Below are 22,918 nucleotides of genomic sequence, written 5' to 3'. Positions count from 1 at the left end.
TGCTGACCGTGTGTTCTACACTAGACTAAACTCCTACTTCCTGCTGACCGTGTGTTCTACACTAGACTAAACTCCTACTTCCTGCTGACCGTGTGTTCTACACTAGACTAAACTCCTACTTCCTGCTGACCGTGTGTTCTACACTAGACTTCCTAAACTCCTAAACTTCCTGCTGACCGTGTGTTCTAAACTCCTACTTCCTGCTAGAACTAAACTCCTACTTCCTGCTGACCGTGTGTTCTACACTAGAATAAACTAAACTCCTACTTCCTGCTGACCGTGTGTTCTACACTAGACTAAACTCCTACTTCCTGCTGACCGTGTGTTCTACACTAGACTAAACTCCTACTTCCTGCTGACCGTGTGTTCTACACTAGACTAAACTCCTACTTCCTGCTGACCGTGTGTTCTTCTAAACACTTCCTGCTGACCGTGTGTTCTACACTAAACTCCTACTTCCTTCCTGCTGACCGTGTGTTCTACACTAGACTAAACTCCTACTTCCTGCTGACCGTGTGTTCTACACTAGACTAAACTCCTACTTCCTGCTGACCGTGTGTTCTACACTAGACTAAACTCCTACTTCCTGCTGACCGTGTGTTCTACACTAGACTAAACTCCTACTTCCTGCTGACCGTGTGTTCTACACTGAGTTCTACACTAGACTAAACTCCTACTTCCTGCTGACCGTGTGTTCTACACTAGAATAAACTCCTACTTCCTGCTGACCGTGTGTTCTACACTAGAATAAACTCCTACTTCCTGCTGACCATGTGTTCTACACTAGAATAAACTCCTACTTCCTGCTGACCGTGTGTTCTACACTACATTTACATTTACTAGACTAAACTCCTACTTCCTGCTGACCGTGTGTTCTACACTAGACTAAACTCCCTGACCTTCCTGCTGACCGTGTGTTCTACACTAGACTAAACTCTACTTCCTGCTGACCTAAACTCCTACTTCCTGCTGACCGTGTGTTCTACACTAGACTAAACTCCTACTTCCTGCTGACCGTGTGTTCTACACTAGACTAAACTCCTACTTCCTGCTGACCGTGTGTTCTACACTAGACTAAACTCCTACTTCCTGCTGACCGTGTTCTACACTAGTAAACTCTACTTCCTGCTGACCGTGTGTTCTACAAACTCCTACTTCCTGCTGACCATGTGTTCTACACTAGAATAAACTCCTACTTCCTGCTGACCGTGTGTTCTACTAGACTAAACTCCTACTTCCTGCTGACGTGTGTTCTACTAGACTAAACTCCTACTTCCTGCTGACCGTGTGTTCTACACTAGACTAAACTCCTACTTCCTGCTGACCGTGTGTTCTACACTAGACTAAACTCCTACTTCCTGCTGACCGTGTGTTCTACACTAGACTAAACTCCTACTTCCTGCTGACCGTGTGTTCTACACTAGACTAAACTCCTACTTCCTGCTGACCGTGTGTTCTACACTAGACTAAACTCCTACTTCCTGCTGACCGTGTGTTCTACACTGACCGTGTGTTCTACACTACAGACTAAACTCCCTACTTCCTGCTGACCGTGTGTTCTACACTAGACTAAACTCCTACTTCCTGCTGACTAAGACTAAACTCCTACTTCCTGCTGACCGTGTGTTCTACACTACTAGACTAAACTCCTACTTCCTGCTGACCGTGTGTTCTACACTAGACTAAACTCCTACTTCCTGCTGACCGTGTGTTCTACACTAGACTAAACTCCTAAACTTCCTGCTGACCGTGTGTTCTACACTAGACTAAACTCCTACTTCCTGCTGACCGTGTGTTCTACACTAGACTAAACTCCTACTTCCCTGCTGACCGTGTGTTCTACACTAGAATAAACTCCTACTTCCTGCTGACCGTGTGTTTCTACACTAGAATAAACTCCTACTTCCTGCTGACCATGTGTTCTACACTAGAATAAACTCCTACTTCCTGCTGACCGTGTGTTCTACACTAAACTCCATTTACATTTACTAGACTAAACTCCTACTTCCTGCTGACCGTGTGTTCTACACTAGACTAAACTCCTACTTCCTGCTGACCGTGTGTAAACTCTACTTCCTGCTGACCGTGTGTTCTACACTAGACTAAACTCCTACTTCCTGCTGACCGTGTGTTCTACACTAGACTAAACTCCTACTTCCTGCTGACCGTGTGTTCTACACTAGACTAAACTCCTACTTCCTGCTGACCGTGTGTTCTACACTAGACTAAACTCCTACTTGACCGTGTGTTCTACACTAGACTTCCCTGACCGTGTGTTCTACACTAGACTAAACTCCTACTTCCTGCTGACCGTGTGTTCTACTAAACTCCTACTTCCTGCTGACCGTGTGTTCTAAACTCCTACTTCCTGCTGACCGTGTGTTCTACACTAGACTAAACTCCTACTTCCTGCTGACCGTGTGTTTACACTAGACTAAACTCCTACTTCCTGCTGACCGTGTGTTCTACACTAGACTAAACTCCTACTTCCTGCTGACCGTGTGTTCTACACTAGACTAAACTCCTACTTCCTGCTGACCGTGTGTTCTACACTAGACTAAACTCCTACTTCCTGCTGACCGTGTGTTCTACACTAGACTAAACTCCTACTTCCTGCTGACCGTGTGTTCTACACTAGACTAAACTCCTACTTCCTGCTGACCGTGTGTTCTACACTAGACTAAACTCCTACTTCCTGCTGACCGTGTGTTCTACACTAGACTAAACTCCTACTTCCTGCTGACCGTGTGTTCTACACTAGACTAAACTCCTACTTCCTGCTGACCGTGTGTTCTACACTAGACTAAACTCCTACTTCCCTGCTGACCGTGTGTTCTACACTGTGTTCTACACTAGACTAAACTCCTACTTCCTGCTGACCGTGTGTTCTACACTAGACTAAACTCCTACTTCCTGCTGACCGTGTGTTCTACACTAGACTAAACTCCTACTTCCTGCTGACCTTGTGTTCTACACTAGAATAAACTCCTACTTCCTGCTGACCGTGTGTTCTACATTTTACTACATTTACATTTACTAGACTAAACTCCTACTTCCTGCTGACCGTGTGTTCTACACTAGACTAAACTCCTACTTCCTGCTGACCGTGTGTTCTACACTAGACTAAACTCCTACTTCCTGCTGACCGTGTGTTCTACACTAGACTAAACTCCTACTTCCTGCTGACCGTGTGTTCTACACTAGACTAAACTCCTACTTCCTGCTGACCGTGTGTTCTACACTAGACTAAACTCCTACTTCCTGCTGACCGTGTGTTCTACACTAGACTAAACTCCTACTTCCTGCTGACCGTGTGTTCTTCTACACTAGACTAAACTCCTACTTCCTGCTGACCTTGTGTTCTACACTAGACTAAACTCCTACTTCCTGCTGACCGTGTGTTCTACACTAGACTAAACTCCTACTTCCTGCTGACCGTGTGTTCTACACTAGAATAAACTCCTACTTCCTGCTGACCGTGTGTTCTACACTAGAATAAACTCCTACTTCCTGCTGACCGTGTGTTCTACACTAGAATAAACTCCTACTTCCTGCTGACCTGACTAAACTCCTACTTCCTGCTGACTTCCTGCTGACCGTGTGTTCTACACTACATTTACATTTACTAGACTAAACTCCTACTTCCTGCTGACCGTGTGTTCTACACTAGACTAAACTCCTACTTCCTGCTGACCGTGTGTTCTACACTGAGACTAGACTAAACTAAACTCCTACTTCCTGCTGACCGTGTGTTCTACACTAGACTAAACTCCTACTTCCTGCTGACCGTGTGTTCTACACTAGACTAAACTCCTACTTCCTGCTGACCGTGTGTTCTACACTAGACTAAACTCCTACTTCCTGCTGACCGTGTGTTCTACACTAGACTAAACTCCTACTTCCTGCTGACCGTGTGTTCTACACTAGACTAAACTCCTACTTCCTGCTAACCGTGTGTTCTACACTAGACTAAACTCCTACTTCCTGCTGACCGTGTGTTCTACATTTACATTTACTAGACTAAACTCCTACTTCCTGCTGACCGTGTGTTCTACACTAGACTAAACTCCTACTTCCTGCTGACCGTGTGTGTTCTACACTAGACTAAACTCCTACTTCCTGCTGACCGTGTGTTCTACACTAGACTAAAAACTCCTAAACTTCCTGCTGACCGTGTGTTCTACACTAGACTAAACTCCTACTTCCTGCTGACCGTGTGTTCTACACTAGACTAAACTCCTACTTCCTGCTGACCGTGTGTTCTACACTAGAATAAACTCCTACTTCCTGCTGACCGTGTGTTCTACACTAGAATAAACTCCTACTTCCTGCTGACCGTGTGTTCTACACTAGACTAAACTCCTACTTCCTTGACCTAGACTAAACTAAACCTACTTCCTGCTGACCGTGTGTTCTACACTAGACTAAACTCCTACTTCCTGCTGACCGTGTGTTCTACACTAGACTAAACTCCTACTTCCTGCTGACCGTGTGTTCTACACTAGACTAAACTCCTACTTCCTGCTGACCTGTTCTACACTAGACTTCCTGCTGACCGTGTGTTCTACACTAGACTAAACTCCTACTTCCTGCTGACCGTGTGTTCTACACTAGAATAAACTCCTACTTCCTGCTGACCATGTGTTCTACACTAGAATAAACTCCTACTTCCTGCTGACCTGTGTGTTCTACACTACATTTACATTTACTAGACTAAACTCCTACTTCCTGCTGACCGTGTGTTCTACACTGACCGTGTGTTCTACACTAGACTAAACTCCTACTTCCTGCTGACCGTGTGTTCTACACTAGACTAAAACTCCCTACTTCCTGCTCCTGCTGACCGTGTGTTCTACACTGAGACTAAACTCCTACTTCCTGCTGACCGTGTGTTCTACACTAGACTAAACTCCTAAACCGTGTGTTCTACACTAGACTAAACCTACTTCCTGCTGACCGTGTGTTCTACTAGACTAAACATTTACATTTACTAGACTAAACTCCTACTTCCTGCTGACCGTGTGTTCTACACTAGACTAAACTCCTACTTCCTGCTGACCGTGTGTTCTACACTAGACTAAACTCCTACTTCCTGCTGACCGTGTGTTCTACACTAGACTAAACTCCTACTTCCTGCTGACCGTGTGTTCTACACTAGACTAAACTGACCCTACTAGACTAAACTCCTACTTCCTGCTGACCGTGTGTTCTACACTAGACTAAACTCCTACTTCCTGCTGACCGTGTGTTCTACACTAGACTAAACTCCTACTTCCTGCTGACCGTGTGTTCTACACTAGACTAAACTCCTACTTCCTGCTGACCGTGTGTTCTACACTAGACTAAACTCCTACTTCCTGCTGACCGTGTGTTCTACACTAGACTAAACTCCTACTTCCTGCTGACCGTGTGTTCTACACTAGAATAAACTCCTACTTCCTGCTGACCGTGTGTTCTACACTAGAATAAACTCCTACTTCCTGCTGACCATGTGTTCTACACTAGAATAAACTCCTACTTCCTGCTGACCGTGTGTTCTACACTCCTACATTTACATTTACTAGACTAAACTCCTACTTCCTGCTGACCGTGTGTTCTACACTAGACTAAACTCCTACTTCCTGCTGACCGTGTGTTCTACACTAGACTAAACTCCTACTTCCTGCTGACCGTGTGTTCTACACTAGACTAAACTCCTACTTCCTGCTGACCGTGTGTTCTACTAAACTCCTAGACCGTGTGTTCTAAACTCCTACTAAACTCCTACTTCCTGACCGTGTGTTCTCTACTAAACTCCTACTTCCTGCTGACCGTGTGTTCTACAAACTCCTACTTCCTGCTGACCGTGTGTTCTACACTAGAATAAACTCCTACTTCCTGCTGACCATGTGTTCTACACTAGAATAAACTCCTACTTCCTGCTGACCGTGTGTTCTACACTACATTTAATTTACTAGACTAAACTCCTGACCGTGTGTTCTACACTGACTAAACTCCTACTTCCTGCTGACCGTGTGTTCTACACTAGACTAAACTCCTACTTCCTGCTGACCGTGTGTTCTACACTAGACTAAACTCCTACTTCCTGCTGACCGTGTGTTCTACACTAGACTAAACTCCTACTTCCTGCTGACCGTGTGTTCTACACTAGACTAAACTCCTACTTCCTGCTGACCGTGTGTTCTACACTAGACTAAACTCCTACTTCCTGCTGACCATGTTTCTACACTAGACTAAACTCCTACTTCCTGCTGACCGTGTGTTCTACACTAGACTAAACTCCTACTTCCTGCTGACCGTGTGTTCTACACTAGACTAAACTCCTACTTCCTGCTGAACACTAGACTAAACTCCTACTTCCTGCTGTGTTCTACACTAGACTAAACTCCTACTTCCTGCTGACCGTGTGTTCTACACTAGACTAAACTCCTACTTCCTGCTGACCGTGTGTTCTACACTAGACTAAACTCCTACTTCCTGCTGACCGTGTGTTCTTCTAAACTCCTACTTCCTGCTGACCGTGTGTTCTACACTAGACTAAACTCCTACTTCCTGCTGACCGTGTGACTAAACTCCTACTTCCTGCTGACCGTGTGTTCTACACTAGACTAAACTCTACTTCCTGCTGACCGTGTGTTCTACATTTACTAGACTAAACTCCTACTTCCTGCTGACCGTGTGTTCTACACTAGACTAAACTCCTACTTCCTGCTGACCTTGTGTTCTACACTAGACTAAACTCCTACTTCCTGCTGACCGTGTGTTCTACACTAGACTAAACTCCTACTTCCTGCTGACCGTGTGTTCTACACTAGACTAAACTCCTACTTCCTGCTGACCGTGTGTTCTACCTAAACTCCTACTTCCTGCTGACCGTGTGTTCTACACTAGAATAAACTCCTACTTCCTGCTGACCGTGTGTTCTACACTAGAATAAACTCCTACTTCCTGCTGACCATGTGTTCTACACTAGAATAAACTCCTACTTCCTGCTGACCGTGTGTTCTACACTAGACTAAATTTACTGACCGTGTGTTTACACTAGACTAAACTCCTACTTCCTGCTCCTGCTGACCGTGTGTTCTACACTAGACTAAACTCCTACTTCCTGCTGACCGTGTGTTCTACACTAGACTAAACTCCTACTTCCTGCTGACCGTGTGTTCTACACTAGACTAAACTCCTACTTCCTGCTGACCGTGTGTTCTACACTAGACTAAACTCCTACTTCCTGCTGACCGTGTGTTCTGACCGTGTGTTCTACACTACTAGACTAAACTCCTACTTCCTGCTGACCGTGTGTTAAACTCCTACTTCCTGCTGACCGTGTGTTCTAGACTAAACTCCTACTTCCTGCTGACCGTGTGTTCTACACTAGACTAAACTCCTACTTCCTGCTAACCGTGTGTTCTACACTAGACTAAACTCCTACTTCCTGCTGACCGTGTGTTCTACATTTACATTTACTAGACTAAACTCCTACTTCCTGCTGACCGTGTGTTCTACACTAGACTAAACTCCTACTTCCTGCTGACCGTGTGTTCTACACTAGACTAAACTCCTACTTCCTGCTGACCGTGTGTTCTACACTAGACTAAACTCCTACTTCCTGCTGACCGTGTGTTCTACACTAGACTAAACTCCTACTTCCTGCTGACCGTGTGTTCTACACTAGACTAAACTCCTACTTCCTGCTGACTTACACTGACTAAACTCCTACTTCCTGCTGACCGTGTGTTCTACACTAGACTAAAACTTCCTGCTGACGTGTGTTCTACACTAGCTGACCGTGTGTTCTACATTTACATTTACTAGACTAAACTCCTACTTCCTGCTGACCGTGTGTTTCTAAACACTAGACTAAACTCCTACTTCCTGCTGACCGTGTGTTCTACACTAGACTAAACTCCTACTTCCTGCTGACCGTGTGTTCTACACTAGACTAAACTCCCTACTTCCTGCTGACCGTGTGTTCTACACTAGACTAAACTCCTACTTCCTGCTGACCGTGTGTTCTACACTAGAATAAACTCCTACTTCCTGCTGACCGTGTGTTCTACACTAGAATAAACTCCTACTTCCTGCTGACCGTGTGTTCTACACTAGACTAAACTCCTACTTCCTGCTGACCGTGTGTTCTACACTAGACTTCCTGCTGACCGTGTGTTCTAATTTACATTTACTAGACTAAACTCCTACTTCCTGCTGACCGTGTGTTCTACACTACATTTACTTCCTGCTGACCGTGTGTTCTTACTAGACTAAACTCCTACTTCCTGCTGACCGTGTGTTCTACACTAGACTAAACTCCTACTTCCTGCTGACCGTGTGTTCTACACTAGACTAAACTCCTACTTCCTGCTGACCGTGTGTTCTACACTAGACTAAACTCCTACTTCCTGCTGACCGTGTGTTCTACACTAGACTAAACTCCTACTTCCTGCTGACCGTGTGTTCTACACTAGACTAAAACTTCCTGCTGACTACACCTAAACTCCTACTTCCTGCTGACCGTGTGTTCTACACTAGACTAAACTACTTCCCTGACTTCCTGACTAAACTGACCATGTGTTCTACACTAGAATAAACTCCTACTTCCTGCTGACCTCATTTACATTTACTAGACTAAACTCCTACTTCCTGCTGACCGTGTGTTCTACACTAGACTAAACTCCTACTTCCTGCTGACGTGTGTTTACACTAGACTAAACTCCTACTTCCTGCTGACCGTGTGTTCTACACTAGACTAAACTCCTACTTCCTGCTGACCGTGTGTTCTACACTAGACTAAACTCCTACTTCCTGCTGACCGTGTGTTCTACACTAGACTAAACTCCTACTTCCTGCTGACCGTGTGTTCTACACTAGACTAAACTCCTACTTCCTGCTGACCGTGTGTTCTACACTAGACTAAACTCCTACTTCCTGCTGACCGTGTGTTCTACACTAGACTAAACTCCTACTTCCTGCTGACCGTGTGTTCTACACTAGACTAAACTCCTACTTCCTGCTGACCGTGTGTTCTACACTAGACTAAACTCCTACTTCCTGCTGACCGTGTGTTCTACACTAGACTAAACTCCTACTTCCTGCTGACCGTGTGTTCTACTAGACTAAACTCCTAAACTGACCGTGTGTTCTACACTAGACTAAACTCCTACTTCCTGCTGACCGTGTGTTCTACACTAGACTAAACTCCTACTTCCTGCTGACCGTGTGTTCTACACTAGACTAAACTCCTACTTCCTGCTGACCGTGTGTTCTACACTAGAATAAACTCCTACTTCCTGCTGACCGTGTGTTCTACACTGACTTCCTGCTGACCGTGTTCTACACTAGACTAAACTCCTACTTCCTTGACCATTCTACACTAGACTAAACTCCTACTTCCTGCTGACCGTGTGTAGACTAAACTCCTACTTCCTGCTGACCGTGTGTTCTACACTAGACTAAACTCCTACTTCCTGCTGACCGTGTGTTCTACACTAGACTAAACTCCTACTTCCTGCTGACCGTGTGTTCTACACTAGACTAAACTCCTACTTCCTGCTGACCGTGTGTTCTACACTAGACTAAACTCCTACTTCCTGCTGACCGTGTGTTCTACACTAGACTAAACTCCTACTTCCTGCTGACCGTGTGTTCTACACTAGACTAAAACTTCCTGCTGACCGTGTGTTTCCTAGACTAAACTCCTACTTCCTGCTGACCGTGTGTTCTACACTAGACTAAACTCCTACTTCCTGCTGACCGACTAAACTCCTACTTCCTTGTGTTCTACACTAGACTAAACTCCTACTTCCTGCTGACCGTGTGTTCTACACTAGACTAAACTCCTACTTCCTGCTGACCGTGTGTTCTACACTAGAATAAACTCCTACTTCCTGCTGACCGTGTGTTCTACACTAGAATAAACTCCTACTTCCTGCTGACCATGTGTTCTACCGTGTGTTCACTAGAATAAACTCCTACTTCCTGCTGACCGTGTGTTCTACACTACATTTACATTTACTAGTAAACTCCTACTTCCTGCTGACCGTGTGTTTTACATTTACTAGACTAAACTCCTACTTCCTGCTGACCGTGTGTTCTACACTAGACTAAACTCCTACTTCCTGCTGTGTTCTACACTAGACTAAACTCCTACTTCCTGCTGACCGTGTGTTCTACACTAGACTAAACTCCTACTTCCTGCTGACCGTGTGTTCTACACTAGACTAAACTCCTACTTCCTGCTGACCGTGTGTTCTACACTAGACTAAACTCCGTGTGTTCTACTTCCTGCTGACCGTGTGTTCTACACTAGACTAAACTCCTACTTCCTGCTGACCGTGTGTTCATTTACATTTACTAGACTAAACTCCTACTTCCTGCTGACCGTGTGTTCTACACTAGACTAAACTCCTACTTCCTGCTGACCGTGTGTTCTACACTAGACTAAACTCCTACTTCCTGCTGACCGTGTGTAGACTAAACTCCTACTTCCTGCTGACCGTGTGTTCTACTAGATAAACTCCTACTGAGACTAAACTCCTACTTCCTGCTGACCGTGTGTTCTACACTAGACTAAACTCCTACTTCCTGCTGACCGTGTGTTCTACACTAGACTAAACTCCTACTTCCCTGCTGACCGTGTGTTCTACACTAGACTAAACTCCTACTTCCTGCTGACCGTGTGTTCTACACTAGACTAAACTCCTACTTCCTGCTGACCGTGTGTTCTACACTAGACTAAACTCCTACTTCCTGCTGACCGTGTGTTCTACACTAGAATAAACTCCTACTTCCTGCTGACCGTGTGTTCTACACTAGAATAAACTCCTACTTCCTGCTGACCGTGTGTTCTACACTACATTTACATTTACTAGACTAAACTCCTACTTCCTGCTGACCGTGTGTTCTACACTAGACTAAACTCCTACTTCCTGCTGACCGTGTGTTCTACACTAGACTAAACTCCTACTTCCTGCTGACCGTGTGTTCTACACTAGACTAAACTCCTACTTCCTGCTGACCGTGTGTTCTACACTAGACTAAACTCCTACTTCCTGCTGACCGTGTGTTCTACACTAGACTAAACTCCTACTTCCTGCTGACCGTGTGTTCTACACTAGACTAAACTCCTACTTCCTGCTGACCGTGTGTTCTACACTAGACTAAACTCCTACTTCCTGCTGACCGTGTGTTCTACACCTAAACTTACTTCCTGCTGACCGTGTGTTCTACACTAGACTAAACTCCTACTTCCTGCTGACCGTGTGTTCTACACTAGACTAAACTCCTACTTCCTGCTGACCGTGTGTTCTTCTACACCGTGTGTTCTACTAGACTAAACTCCTACTTCCTGCTGACCGTGTGTTCTACACTAGACTAAACTCCTACTTCCTGCTGACCGTGTGTTCTACACTAGACTAAACTCCTACTTCCTGCTGACCGTGTGTTCTACACTAGACTAAACTCCTACTTCCTGCTGACCGTGTGTTCTACACTAGACTAAACTCCTACTTCCTGCTGACCGTGTGTTCTACACTAGACTACTTCCTGCTGACCGTGTGTTCTAACTAAACTACTTCCTGCTGACCGTGTGTTCTACACTAGACTAAACTCCTACTTCCTGCTGACCGTGTGTTCTACACTAGACTAAACTCCTACTTCCTGCTGACCGTGTGTTCTACACTAGACTAAACTCTACTTCCTGCTGACCGTGTGTTCTACACTAGACTAAACTCCTACTTCCTGCTGACCGTGTGTTCTACACTAGACTAAACTCCTACTTCCTGCTGACCGTGTGTTCTAAACTCCACTTCCTGCTGAGACTAAACTCCTACTTCCTGCTGACCGTGTGTTCTACACTAGACTAAACTCCTACTTCCTGCTGACCGTGTGTTCTACACTAGACTAAACTCCTACTTCCTGCTGACCGTGTGTTCTACACTAGACTAAACTCCTACTTCCTGCTGACCTTGTGTTCTACACTAGACTAAACTCCTACTTCCTGCTGACCGTGTGTTCTACACTAGACTAAACTCCTACTTCCTGCTGACCGTGTGTTCTACACTAGAATAAACTCCTACTTCCTGCTGACCGTGTGTTCTACACTAGAATAAACTCCTACTTCCTGCTGACCGTGTGTTCTACACTAGAATAAACTCCTACTTCCTGCTGAACTAGACTAAACTCCTACTTCCTGCTGACCGTGTGTTCTACACTAGACTAAACTCCTACTTTGACCGTGTGTTCTACACTAGACTAAACTCCTACTTCCTGACCGTGTGTTCTACACTAGACTAAACTCCTACTTCCTGCTGACCGTGTGTTCTACACTAGACTAAACTCCTACTTCCTGCTGACCGTGTGTTCTACACTAGAATAAACTCCTACTTCCTGCTGACCATGTGTTCTACACTAGACTAAACTCCTACTTCCTGCTGACCGTGTGTTCTACACTAGACTAAACTCCTACTTCCTGCTGACCGTGTGTTCTACACTAGACTAAACTCCTACTTCCTGCTGACCGTGTGTTCTACACTAGACTAAACTCCTACTTCCTGCTGACCGTGTGTTCTACACTAGACTAAACTCCTACTTCCTGCTGACCGTGTGTTCTACACTAGACTAAACTCCTACTTCCTGCTGACCGTGTGTTCTACACTAGACTAAACTCCTACTTCCTGCTGACCGTGTGTTCTACACTAGACTAAACTTACACCGTGTGTGTTTACTAGACTAAACTCCTACTTCCTGCTGACCGTGTGTTCTACACTAGACTAAACTCCTACTTCCTGCTGACCGTGTGTTCTACACTAGACTAAAACGTGTGTTCTACACTAGACTAAACTCCTTCCTGCTGACCGTGTGTTCTACACTAGACTAAACTCCTACTTCCTGCTGACCGTGTGTTCTACACTAGACTAAACTCCTACTTCCTGCTGACCGTGTGTTCTACACTGTACACTAGACTAAACTCCTACTTCCTGCTGACCGTGTGTTCTACACTAGACTAAACTCCTACTTCCTGCTGACCGTGTGTTCTACACTAGAATAAACTCCTACTTCCTGCTGACCGTGTGTTCTACACTAGACCGTGTGTTCTACACTAGAATAAACTCCTACTTCCTGCTGACCGTGTGTTCTACACTACATTTACATTTACTAGACTAAACTCCTACTTCCTGCTGACCGTGTGTTCTACACTAGACTAAACTCCTACTTCCTGCTGACCGTGTGTTCTACACTAGACTAAACTCCTACTTCCTGCTGACCGTGTGTTCTACACTAGACTAAACTCCTACTTCCTGCTGACCGTGTGTTCTACACTAGACTAAACTCCTACTTCCTGCTGACCGTGTGTTCTACACTAGAATAAACTCCTACTTCCTGCTGACCATGTGTTCTACACTAGAATAAACTCCTACTTCCTGCTGACCGTGTGTTCTACACTAAACATTTACATTTACTAGACTAAACTCCTACTTCCTGCTGACCGTGTGTTCTACACTAGACTAAACTCCTGCTGACTGTGTGTTCTACACTAGACTAAACTCCTACTTCCTGCTGACCGTGTGTTCTACACTAGACTAAACTCCTACTTCCTGCTGACCGTGTGTTCTACACTAGACTAAACTCCTACTTCCTGCTGACCGTGTGTTCTACACTAGACTAAACTCCTACTTCCTGCTGACCGTGTGTTCTACACTAGACTAAACTCCTACTTCCTGCTGACCGTGTGTTCTACACTAGACTAAACTCCTACTTCCTGCTGACCGTGTGTTCTACACTAGACTAAACTCCTACTTCCTGCTGACCGTGTGTTCTACACTAGACTAAACTCCTACTTCCTGCTGACCGTGTGTTCTACACTAGAATAAACTCCTACTTCCTGCTGACCGTGTGTTCTACACTAGAATAAACTCCTACTTCCTGCTGACCATGTGTTCTACACTAGAATAAACTCCTACTTCCTGCTGACCGTGTGTAGAATAAACTCCTACTTCCTGCTGACTACATTTACATTTACTAGACTAAACTCCTACTTCCTGCTGACCGTGTGTTCTACACTAGACTAAACTCCTACTTCCTGCTGAACGTGTGTTCTACACTAGACTAAACTCCTACTTCCTGCTGACCGTGTGTTCTACACTAGACTAAACTCCTACTTCCTGCTGACCGTGTGTGTTCTACACTAGACTAAACTCCTACTTCCTGCTGACCGTGTGTTCTACACTAGACTAAACTCCTACTTCCTGCTGACCGTGTGTTCTACACTAGAATAAACTCCTACTTCCTGCTGACCATGTGTTCTACACTAGAATAAACTCCTACTTCCTGCTGACCGTGTGTTCTACACTACATTTACATTTACTAGACTAAACTCCTACTTCCTGCTGACCGTGTGTTCTACACTAGACTAAACTCCTACTTCCTGCTGACCGTGTGTTCTACACTAGACTAAACTCCTACTTCCTGCTGACCGTGTGTTCTACACTAGACTAAACTCCTACTTCCTGCTGACCGTGTGTTCTACACTAGACTAAACTCCTACTTCCTGCTGACCGTGTGTTCTACACTAGACTAAACTCCTACTTCCTGCTGACCGTGTGTTCTACACTAGAATAAACTCCTACTTCCTGCTGACCATGTGTTCTACACTAGAATAAACTCCTACTTCCTGCTGACCGTGTGTTCTACACTACATTTACATTTACTAGACTAAACTCCTACTTCCTGCTGACCGTGTGTTCTACACTAGACTAAACTCCTACTTCCTGCTGAACGTGTGTTCTACACTAGACTAAACTCCTACTTCCTGCTGACCGTGTGTTCTACACTAGACTAAACTCCTACTTCCTGCTGACCGTTTGTTCTACACTAGACTAAACTCCTACTTCCTGCTGACCGTGTGTTCTACACTAGACTAAACTCCTACTTCCTGCTGACCGTGTGTTCTACACTGGACTAAACTCCTACTTCCTGCTGACCGTGTGTTCTACACTAGACTAAACTCCTACTTCCTGCTGACCGTGTGTTCTACACTAGACTAAACTCCTACTTCCTGCTGACCGTGTGTTCTACACTAGACTAAACTCCTACTTCCTGCTGACCTTGTGTTCTACACTAGACTAAACTCCTACTTCCTGCTGACCGTGTGTTCTACACTAGACTAAACTCCTACTTCCTGCTGACCGTGTGTTCTACACTAGAATAAACTCCTACTTCCTGCTGACCGTGTGTTCTACACTAGAATAAACTCCTACTTCCTGCTGACCGTGTGTTCTACACTAGACTAAACTCCTACTTCCTGCTGTCCGTGTGTTCTACACTAGAATAAACTTCTACTTCCTGCTGACCGTGTGTTCTACACTAGACTAAACTCATACTTCCTGCTGACCGTGTATTCTACACTAGACTGAACTCCTACTTCCTGCTGACCGTGTGTTCTACACTAGACTGAACTCCTACTTCCTGCTGACCGTGTGTTCTACACTAGACTGAACTCCTACTTCCTGCTGACCGTGTGTTCTACGCTAGAATAAACTCCTACTTCCTGCTGACCATGTGTTCTACACTAGAATAAACTCATACTTCCTGCTGACTGTGTGTTCTACACTAGAATAAACTCCTACTTCCTGCTGACCGTGTGTTCTACACTAGAATAAACTCCTACTTCCTGCTGACCATGTGTTCTACACTAGAATAAACTCCTACTTCCTGCTGACCGTGTGTTCTACACTACATTTACATTTCCCCCTTCTGATGACCAGGTGGTCTGATGACCAGGTGGCGAATCGCATCTCTGCATGTCTGGCAGACATATCAGTGTGGATGACGGATCACCACCTCAAGCTGAACCTCGGCAAGACGGAGCTGCTCTTCCTCCCGGGGAAGGACTGCCCGTTCCATGATCTCGCCATCACGGTCGACAACTCCATTGTGTCCTCCTCCCAGAGCGCCAAGAACCTTGGCGTGATCCTGGACAACACCCTGTCGTTCTCAACTAACATCAAGGCGGTGGCCCGTTCCTGTAGGTTCATGCTCTACAACATCCGCAGAGTACGACCCTGCCTCACACAGGAAGCGGCGCAGGTCCTAATCCAGGCACTTGTCATCTCCCGTCTGGATTACTGCAACTCGCTGTTGGCTGGGCTCCCTGCCTGTGCCATTAAACCCCTTCAACTCATCCAGAACGCCGCAGCCCGTCTGGTGTTCAACCTTCCCAAGTTCTCTCACGTCACCCCGCTCCTCCGTTCTCTCCACTGGCTTCCAGTTGAAGCTCGCATCCGCTACAAGACCATGGTGCTTGCCTACGGAGCTGTGAGGGGAACGGCACCTCAGTACCTCCAGGCTCTGATCAGGCCCTACACCCAAACAAGGGCACTGCGTTCATCCACCTCTGGCCTGCTCGCCTCCCTACCACTGAGGAAGTACAGCTCCCGCTCAGCCCAGTCAAAACTGTTCGCTGCCCTGGCCCCCCAATGGTGGAACAAACTCCCTCACGACGCCAGGACAGCGGAGTCAATCACCACCTTCCGGAGACACCTGAAACCCCACCTCTTTAAGGAATACCTAGGATAGGTTAAGTAATCCCTCTCACCCCACCCCCCTAAGTTTTAGATGCACTATTGTTAAGTGACTGTCCCACTGGATGTCATAAGGTGAATGCACCAATTTGTAAGTCGCTCTGGATAAGAGCGTCTGCTAAATGACTTAAATGTAAATGTAAATGTACTAGACTAAACTCCTACTTCCTGCTGACCGTGTGTTCTACACTAGACTAAACTCCTACTTCCTGCTGAACGTGTGTTCTACACTAGACTAAACTCCTACTTCCTGCTGACCGTGTGTTCTACACTAGACTAAACTCCTACTTCCTGCTGACCGTGTGTTCTACACTAGACTAAACTCCTACTTCCTGCTGACCGTGTGTTCTACACTAGACTAAACTCCTACTTCCTGCTGACCGTGTGTTCTACACTAGAATAAACTCCTACTTCCTGCTGACCATGTGTTCTACACTAGAATAAACTCCTACTTCCTGCTGACCGTGTGTTCTACACTACATTTACATTTACTAGACTAAACTCCTACTTCCTGCTGACCGTGTGTTCTACACTAGACTAAACTCCTACTTCCTGCTGACCGTGTGTTCTACACTAGACTAAACTCCTACTTCCTGCTGACCGTGTGTTCTACACTAGACTAAACTCCTACTTCCTGCTGACCGTGTGTTCTACACTAGACTAAACTCCTACTTCCTGCTGACCGTGTGTTCTACACTAGACTAAACTCCTACTTCCTGCTGACCGTGTGTTCTACACTAGAATAAACTCCTACTTCCTGCTGACCATGTGTTCTACACTAGAATAAACTCCTACTTCCTGCTGACCGTGTGTTCTACATTTACATTTACTAGACTAAACTCCTACTTCCTGCTGACCGTGTGTTCTACACTAGACTAAACTCCTACTTCCTGCTGAACCGTGTGTTCTACACTAGACTAAACTCCTACTTCCTGCTGACCGTGTGTTCTACACTAGACTAACTAAACTCCTACTTCCTGCTGACCGTTTGTTCTACACTAGACTAAACTCCTACTTCCTGCTGACCGTGTGTTCTACACTAGACTAAACTCCTACTTCCTGCTGACCGTGTGTTCTACACTGGACTAAACTCCTACTTCCTGCTGACCGTGTGTTCTACACTAGACTAAACTCCTACTTCCTGCTGACCGTGTGTTCTACACTAGACTAAACTCCTACTTCCTGCTGACCGTGTGTTCTACACTAGACTAAACTCCTACTTCCTGCTGACCGTGTGTTCTACACTAGAATAAACTCCTACTTCCTGCTGACCGTGTGTTCTACACTAGAATAAACTCCTACTTCCTGCTGACCGTGTGTTCTACACTAGACTAAACTCCTACTTCCTGCTGTCCGTGTGTTCTACACTAGAATAAACTTCTACTTCCTGCTGACCGTGTGTTCTACACTAGACTAAACTCATACTTCCTGCTGACCGTGTATTCTACACTAGACTGAACTCCTACTTCCTGCTGACCGTGTGTTCTACACTAGACTGAACTCCTACTTCCTGCTGACCGTGTGTTCTACACTAGACTGAACTCCTACTTCCTGCTGACCGTGTGTTCTACGCTAGAATAAACTCCTACTTCCTGCTGACCATGTGTTCTACACTAGAATAAACTCATACTTCCTGCTGACTGTGTGTTCTACACTAGAATAAACTCCTACTTCCTGCTGACCGTGTGTTCTACACTAGAATAAACTCCTACTTCCTGCTGACCATGTGTTCTACACTAGAATAAACTCCTACTTCCTGCTGACCGTGTGTTCTACACTACATTTACATTTACTAGACTAAACTCCTACTTCCTGCTGACCGTGTGTTCTACACTAGACTAAACTCCTACTTCCTGCTGAACGTGTGTTCTACACTAGACTAAACTCCTACTTCCTACTTCCTGCTGACCGTGTGTTCTAGACTAAACTCCTACTTCCTGCTGACCGTGTGTTCTACACTAGACTAAACTCCTACTTCCTGCTGACCGTGTGTTCTACACTAGACTAAACTCCTACTTCCTGCTGACCGTGTGTTCTACACTAGAATAAACTCCTACTTCCTGCTGACCATGTGTTCTACACTAGAATAAACTCCTACTTCCTGCTGACCGTGTGTTCTACACTACATTTACATTTACTAGACTAAACTCCTACTTCCTGCTGACCGTGTGTTCTACACTAGACTAAACTCCTACTTCCTGCTGACCGTGTGTTCTACACTAGACTAAACTCCTACTTCCTGCTGACCGTGTGTTCTACACTAGACTAAACTCCTACTTCCTGCTGACCGTGTGTTCTACACTAGACTAAACTCCTACTTCCTGCTGACCGTGTGTTCTACACTAGACTAAACTCCTACTTCCTGCTGACCGTGTGTTCTACACTAGAATAAACTCCTACTTCCTGCTGACCATGTGTTCTACACTAGAATAAACTCCTACTTCCTGCTGACCGTGTGTTCTACATTTACATTTACTAGACTAAACTCCTACTTCCTGCTGACCGTGTGTTCTACACTAGACTAAACTCCTACTTCCTGCTGAACGTGTGTTCTACACTAGACTAAACTCCTACTTCCTGCTGACCGTGTGTTCTACACTAGACTAAACTCCTACTTCCTGCTGACCGTTTGTTCTACACTAGACTAAACTCCTACTTCCTGCTGACCGTGTGTTCTACACTAGACTAAACTCCTACTTCCTGCTGACCGTGTGTTCTACACTGGACTAAACTCCTACTTCCTGCTGACCGTGTGTTCTACACTAGACTAAACTCCTACTTCCTGCTGACCGTGTGTTCTACACTAGACTAAACTCCTACTTCCTGCTGACCGTGTGTTCTACACTAGACTAAACTCCTACTTCCTGCTGACCTTGTGTTCTACACTAGACTAAACTCCTACTTCCTGCTGACCGTGTGTTCTACACTAGACTAAACTCCTACTTCCTGCTGACCGTGTGTTCTACACTAGAATAAACTCCTACTTCCTGCTGACCGTGTGTTCTACACTAGAATAAACTCCTACTTCCTGCTGACCGTGTGTTCTACACTAGACTAAACTCCTACTTCCTGCTGTCCGTGTGTTCTACACTAGAATAAACTTCTACTTCCTGCTGACCGTGTGTTCTACACTAGACTAAACTCATACTTCCTGCTGACCGTGTATTCTACACTAGACTGAACTCCTACTTCCTGCTGACCGTGTGTTCTACACTAGACTGAACTCCTACTTCCTGCTGACCGTGTGTTCTACACTAGACTGAACTCCTACTTCCTGCTGACCGTGTGTTCTACGCTAGAATAAACTCCTACTTCCTGCTGACCATGTGTTCTACACTAGAATAAACTCATACTTCCTGCTGACCGTGTGTTCTACACTAGACTAAACTCCTACTTCCTGCTGACCGTGTGTTCTCCACTAGACTGAACTCCTACTTCCTGCTGACCGTGTGTTCTACACTAGACTGAACTCCTACTTCCTGCTGACCGTGTGTTCTACACTAGACTACAAACTCCTACTTCCTGCTGACCGTGTGTTCTACACTAGACTACACTAAACTCCTGCTGACCGTGTGTTCTACACTAGACTCCTGCTGACTATGCGTTCTACACTAGACTACACTAAACTCCTGCTGACTGCATTCTACACTAGACTACACTAAACTCCTGCTGACAGTGTGTTCTACACTAGACTACACTAAACTCCTGCTGACCGTGTGTTCTACACTAGACTACACTAAACTCCTGCTGACCGTGTGTTCTACACTAGACTACATTTACATTTAAGTCATTTAGCAGACGCTCTTATCCAGAGCGACTTACACTAAACTCCTGCTGACCGTGTGTTCTACACTAGACTACACTAAACTCCTACTGACTGTGCGTTCTACACTAGACTACACTAAACTCCTGCTGACCGTGTGTTCTACACTAGACTACACTAAACTCCTGCTGACCGTGTGTTCTACACTAGACTACACGAAACTCCTACTGACTGTGCGTTCTACACTAGACTACACTAAACTCCTGCTGACCGTGTGTTCTACACTAGACTACACTAAACTCCTGCTGACTGTGCGTTCTACACTAGACTACACTAAACTCCTGCTGACTGTGCGTTCTACACTAGACTAAACTCAATGCAACATTTCCACAACTGTGAACTGTGCAATAATAGCTCCAACTATAGTCACCTGATCTACTACCCACGCAGGTGACTTGTGTGAAGTGTACTTCACTCTGTGTTTACAAAAGGTTGATTAACTGGTCTGGGGGTGTGAAGTAGTGTTATGACTCATGAGAAACCTTTTGGCATTTTTAAATACTGTGATTAATTGGCACAGTGTGTGAACTGCTTGTATTAAGCGTTGAAAGAAAGACCTACAAATGGCTTTGTCAGTTGGATTAAGGACTACACATGGGCTGTGTCAGTGGATAAAGGACTACACATGGGCTGTGTCAGTGGATGAAGGACTACACATGGGCTGTGTCAGTGGATAAAGGACTACACATGGGCTGTGTCAGTGGATGAAGGACTACACATGGGCTGTGTCAGTGGATAAAGGACTACACATGGGCTGTGTCAGTGGATAAAGGACTACACATGGGCTGTGTCAGTGGATAAAGGACTACACATGGGCTGTGTCAGTGGATAAAGGACTACACATGGGCTGTGTCAGTGGATAAAGGACTACACATGGGCTGTGTCAGTGGATGAAGGACTACAAATGGCTGTGTCAGTGGATAAAGGACTACACATGGGCTGTGTCAGTGGATGAAGGACTACAAATGGCTGTGTCAGTGGATAAAGGACTACAAATGGCTGTGTCAGTGGATAAAGGACTACAAATGGCTGTGTCAGTGGATAAAGGACTACAAATGGCTGTGTCAGTGGATAAAGAACTACAAATGGCTGTGTCAGTGGATAAAGGACTACAAATGGCTGTGTCAGTGGATAAAGGACTACAAATGGCTGTGTCAGTGGATAAAGGACTACAAATGGCTGTGTCAGTGGATAAAGGACTACAAATGGCTGTGTCAGTGGATAAAGGACTTCAAATGGCTGTGTCAGTGGATAAAGGACTACAAATGGCTGTGTCAGTGGATAAAGGACTACAAATGGCTGTGTCAGTGGATAAAGGATCTGCTTTTGTGTCACACGACGGTGTCGTTCCTAACAGCTCCATAGAAAAATGATCTTTCCAGTTTGGTGTTCCTTTATATAGTATGCACTGTAAGGATAGAAACATAACAGATAGCTTCCTGGATAACCGTCAGTAGGACTCACTCCACTCACTCACTCACTCACTCACTCACTCACTCACTCACTCACTCACTCACACTCACACTCACTCACTCACTCACTCACTCACTCACTCACTCACTCACTCACTCACTCACTCACTCCCCAGCGACACACCCACCCAAAGAACATAGAGCTCTCTGTGGATAGGAAGGGCCCCAAAACCTTGCCCACAGGCTATTGTGCACAGTCTGGGGAGGACTATCTGGTGCGTGAGACTAGGAGGCCCATGCATACAAATATATGACCTTCGACAGAGAGACAAGCAGCCAGGCAGGCAGACAACAGACAACAGACATGAGGACAGACAGGCTGTGCTGTATGTACTCACATGCCTCCCTCCACCAGGACAGACTGGACCAGGCTGCAGCCTCCGGCAAGCTGCAGGTTAACCGAGCTTTCGGTCAGAACCACCCTCTTCCCCCGCAGACTTGACCTCTCAAACAGGGTGACAGAGGGCAGCGAGAACTCCTATGGGGAGAGAGTGAATAGGAGAGGGAGGGGATATATAGAGAGAGGAAGAGACAATAGGAGAGGGAGGGAATATATAGAGAGATGAAGAGTGAATAGGAGAGGGAGGGGATATATAGAGAGAGGAAGAGTGTGTTAACGAGAGAATCACTGACATGTCAGCTGATCCTTTTGTGGCAGGGCTGAAATGCAGTGGAAATGTTTTTTTTTTTTTCGGATTCAGTTCATTTGCATGGCAAAGAGGGACTTTGCAATGAATTGCAATTCATCTGATCACTCTTCATAACATTCTGGACTATATACAAATTGCCATCATACAAACTGAGGCAGCAGACTTTGTGAAAATTCATATTTGTGTCATACTCAAAACTTTTGGCCACGACTGTACTGTATAAACATTGCCACTTTTCTATTGAAACCCTTTATACCAAACAATTGTCCAAAAACAATGATTTAATTGGAAGAAGTCACGTGATTATGTGGATCCAATGTATTGGGTGAAATAGGTTTTTATCTGTGCCATAGAAGGTTGACATAGACCAGGGATGGGCAACTTTGATGTGTTGTG

At 45.5% G+C, this 22,918-nt stretch overlaps 1 protein-coding gene across 2 annotated transcripts in view; it reads right to left on the bottom strand.

Annotated features, from left to right (window-relative positions):
• LOC123990548 (beta/gamma crystallin domain-containing protein 1-like) overlaps positions 1 to 22,918 on the bottom strand; it is a 65,751-nt gene that overhangs the window by 6,170 nt on the left and 36,663 nt on the right. For both annotated transcript variants that reach the window (XM_046291146.1, XM_046291144.1), the window contains one exon: positions 22,211 to 22,350. In XM_046291146.1, the coding sequence (XP_046147102.1) occupies positions 22,211 to 22,350 (140 nt within the window). The remainder of the gene's footprint in view (positions 1 to 22,210; positions 22,351 to 22,918) is intronic.

Source organism: Oncorhynchus gorbuscha, linkage group LG12, assembly GCF_021184085.1.
Source record: "Oncorhynchus gorbuscha isolate QuinsamMale2020 ecotype Even-year linkage group LG12, OgorEven_v1.0, whole genome shotgun sequence".
Lineage (NCBI taxonomy): Eukaryota > Metazoa > Chordata > Actinopteri > Salmoniformes > Salmonidae > Oncorhynchus > Oncorhynchus gorbuscha.
This window is presented reverse-complemented; position numbering and strand designations above follow the sequence as displayed.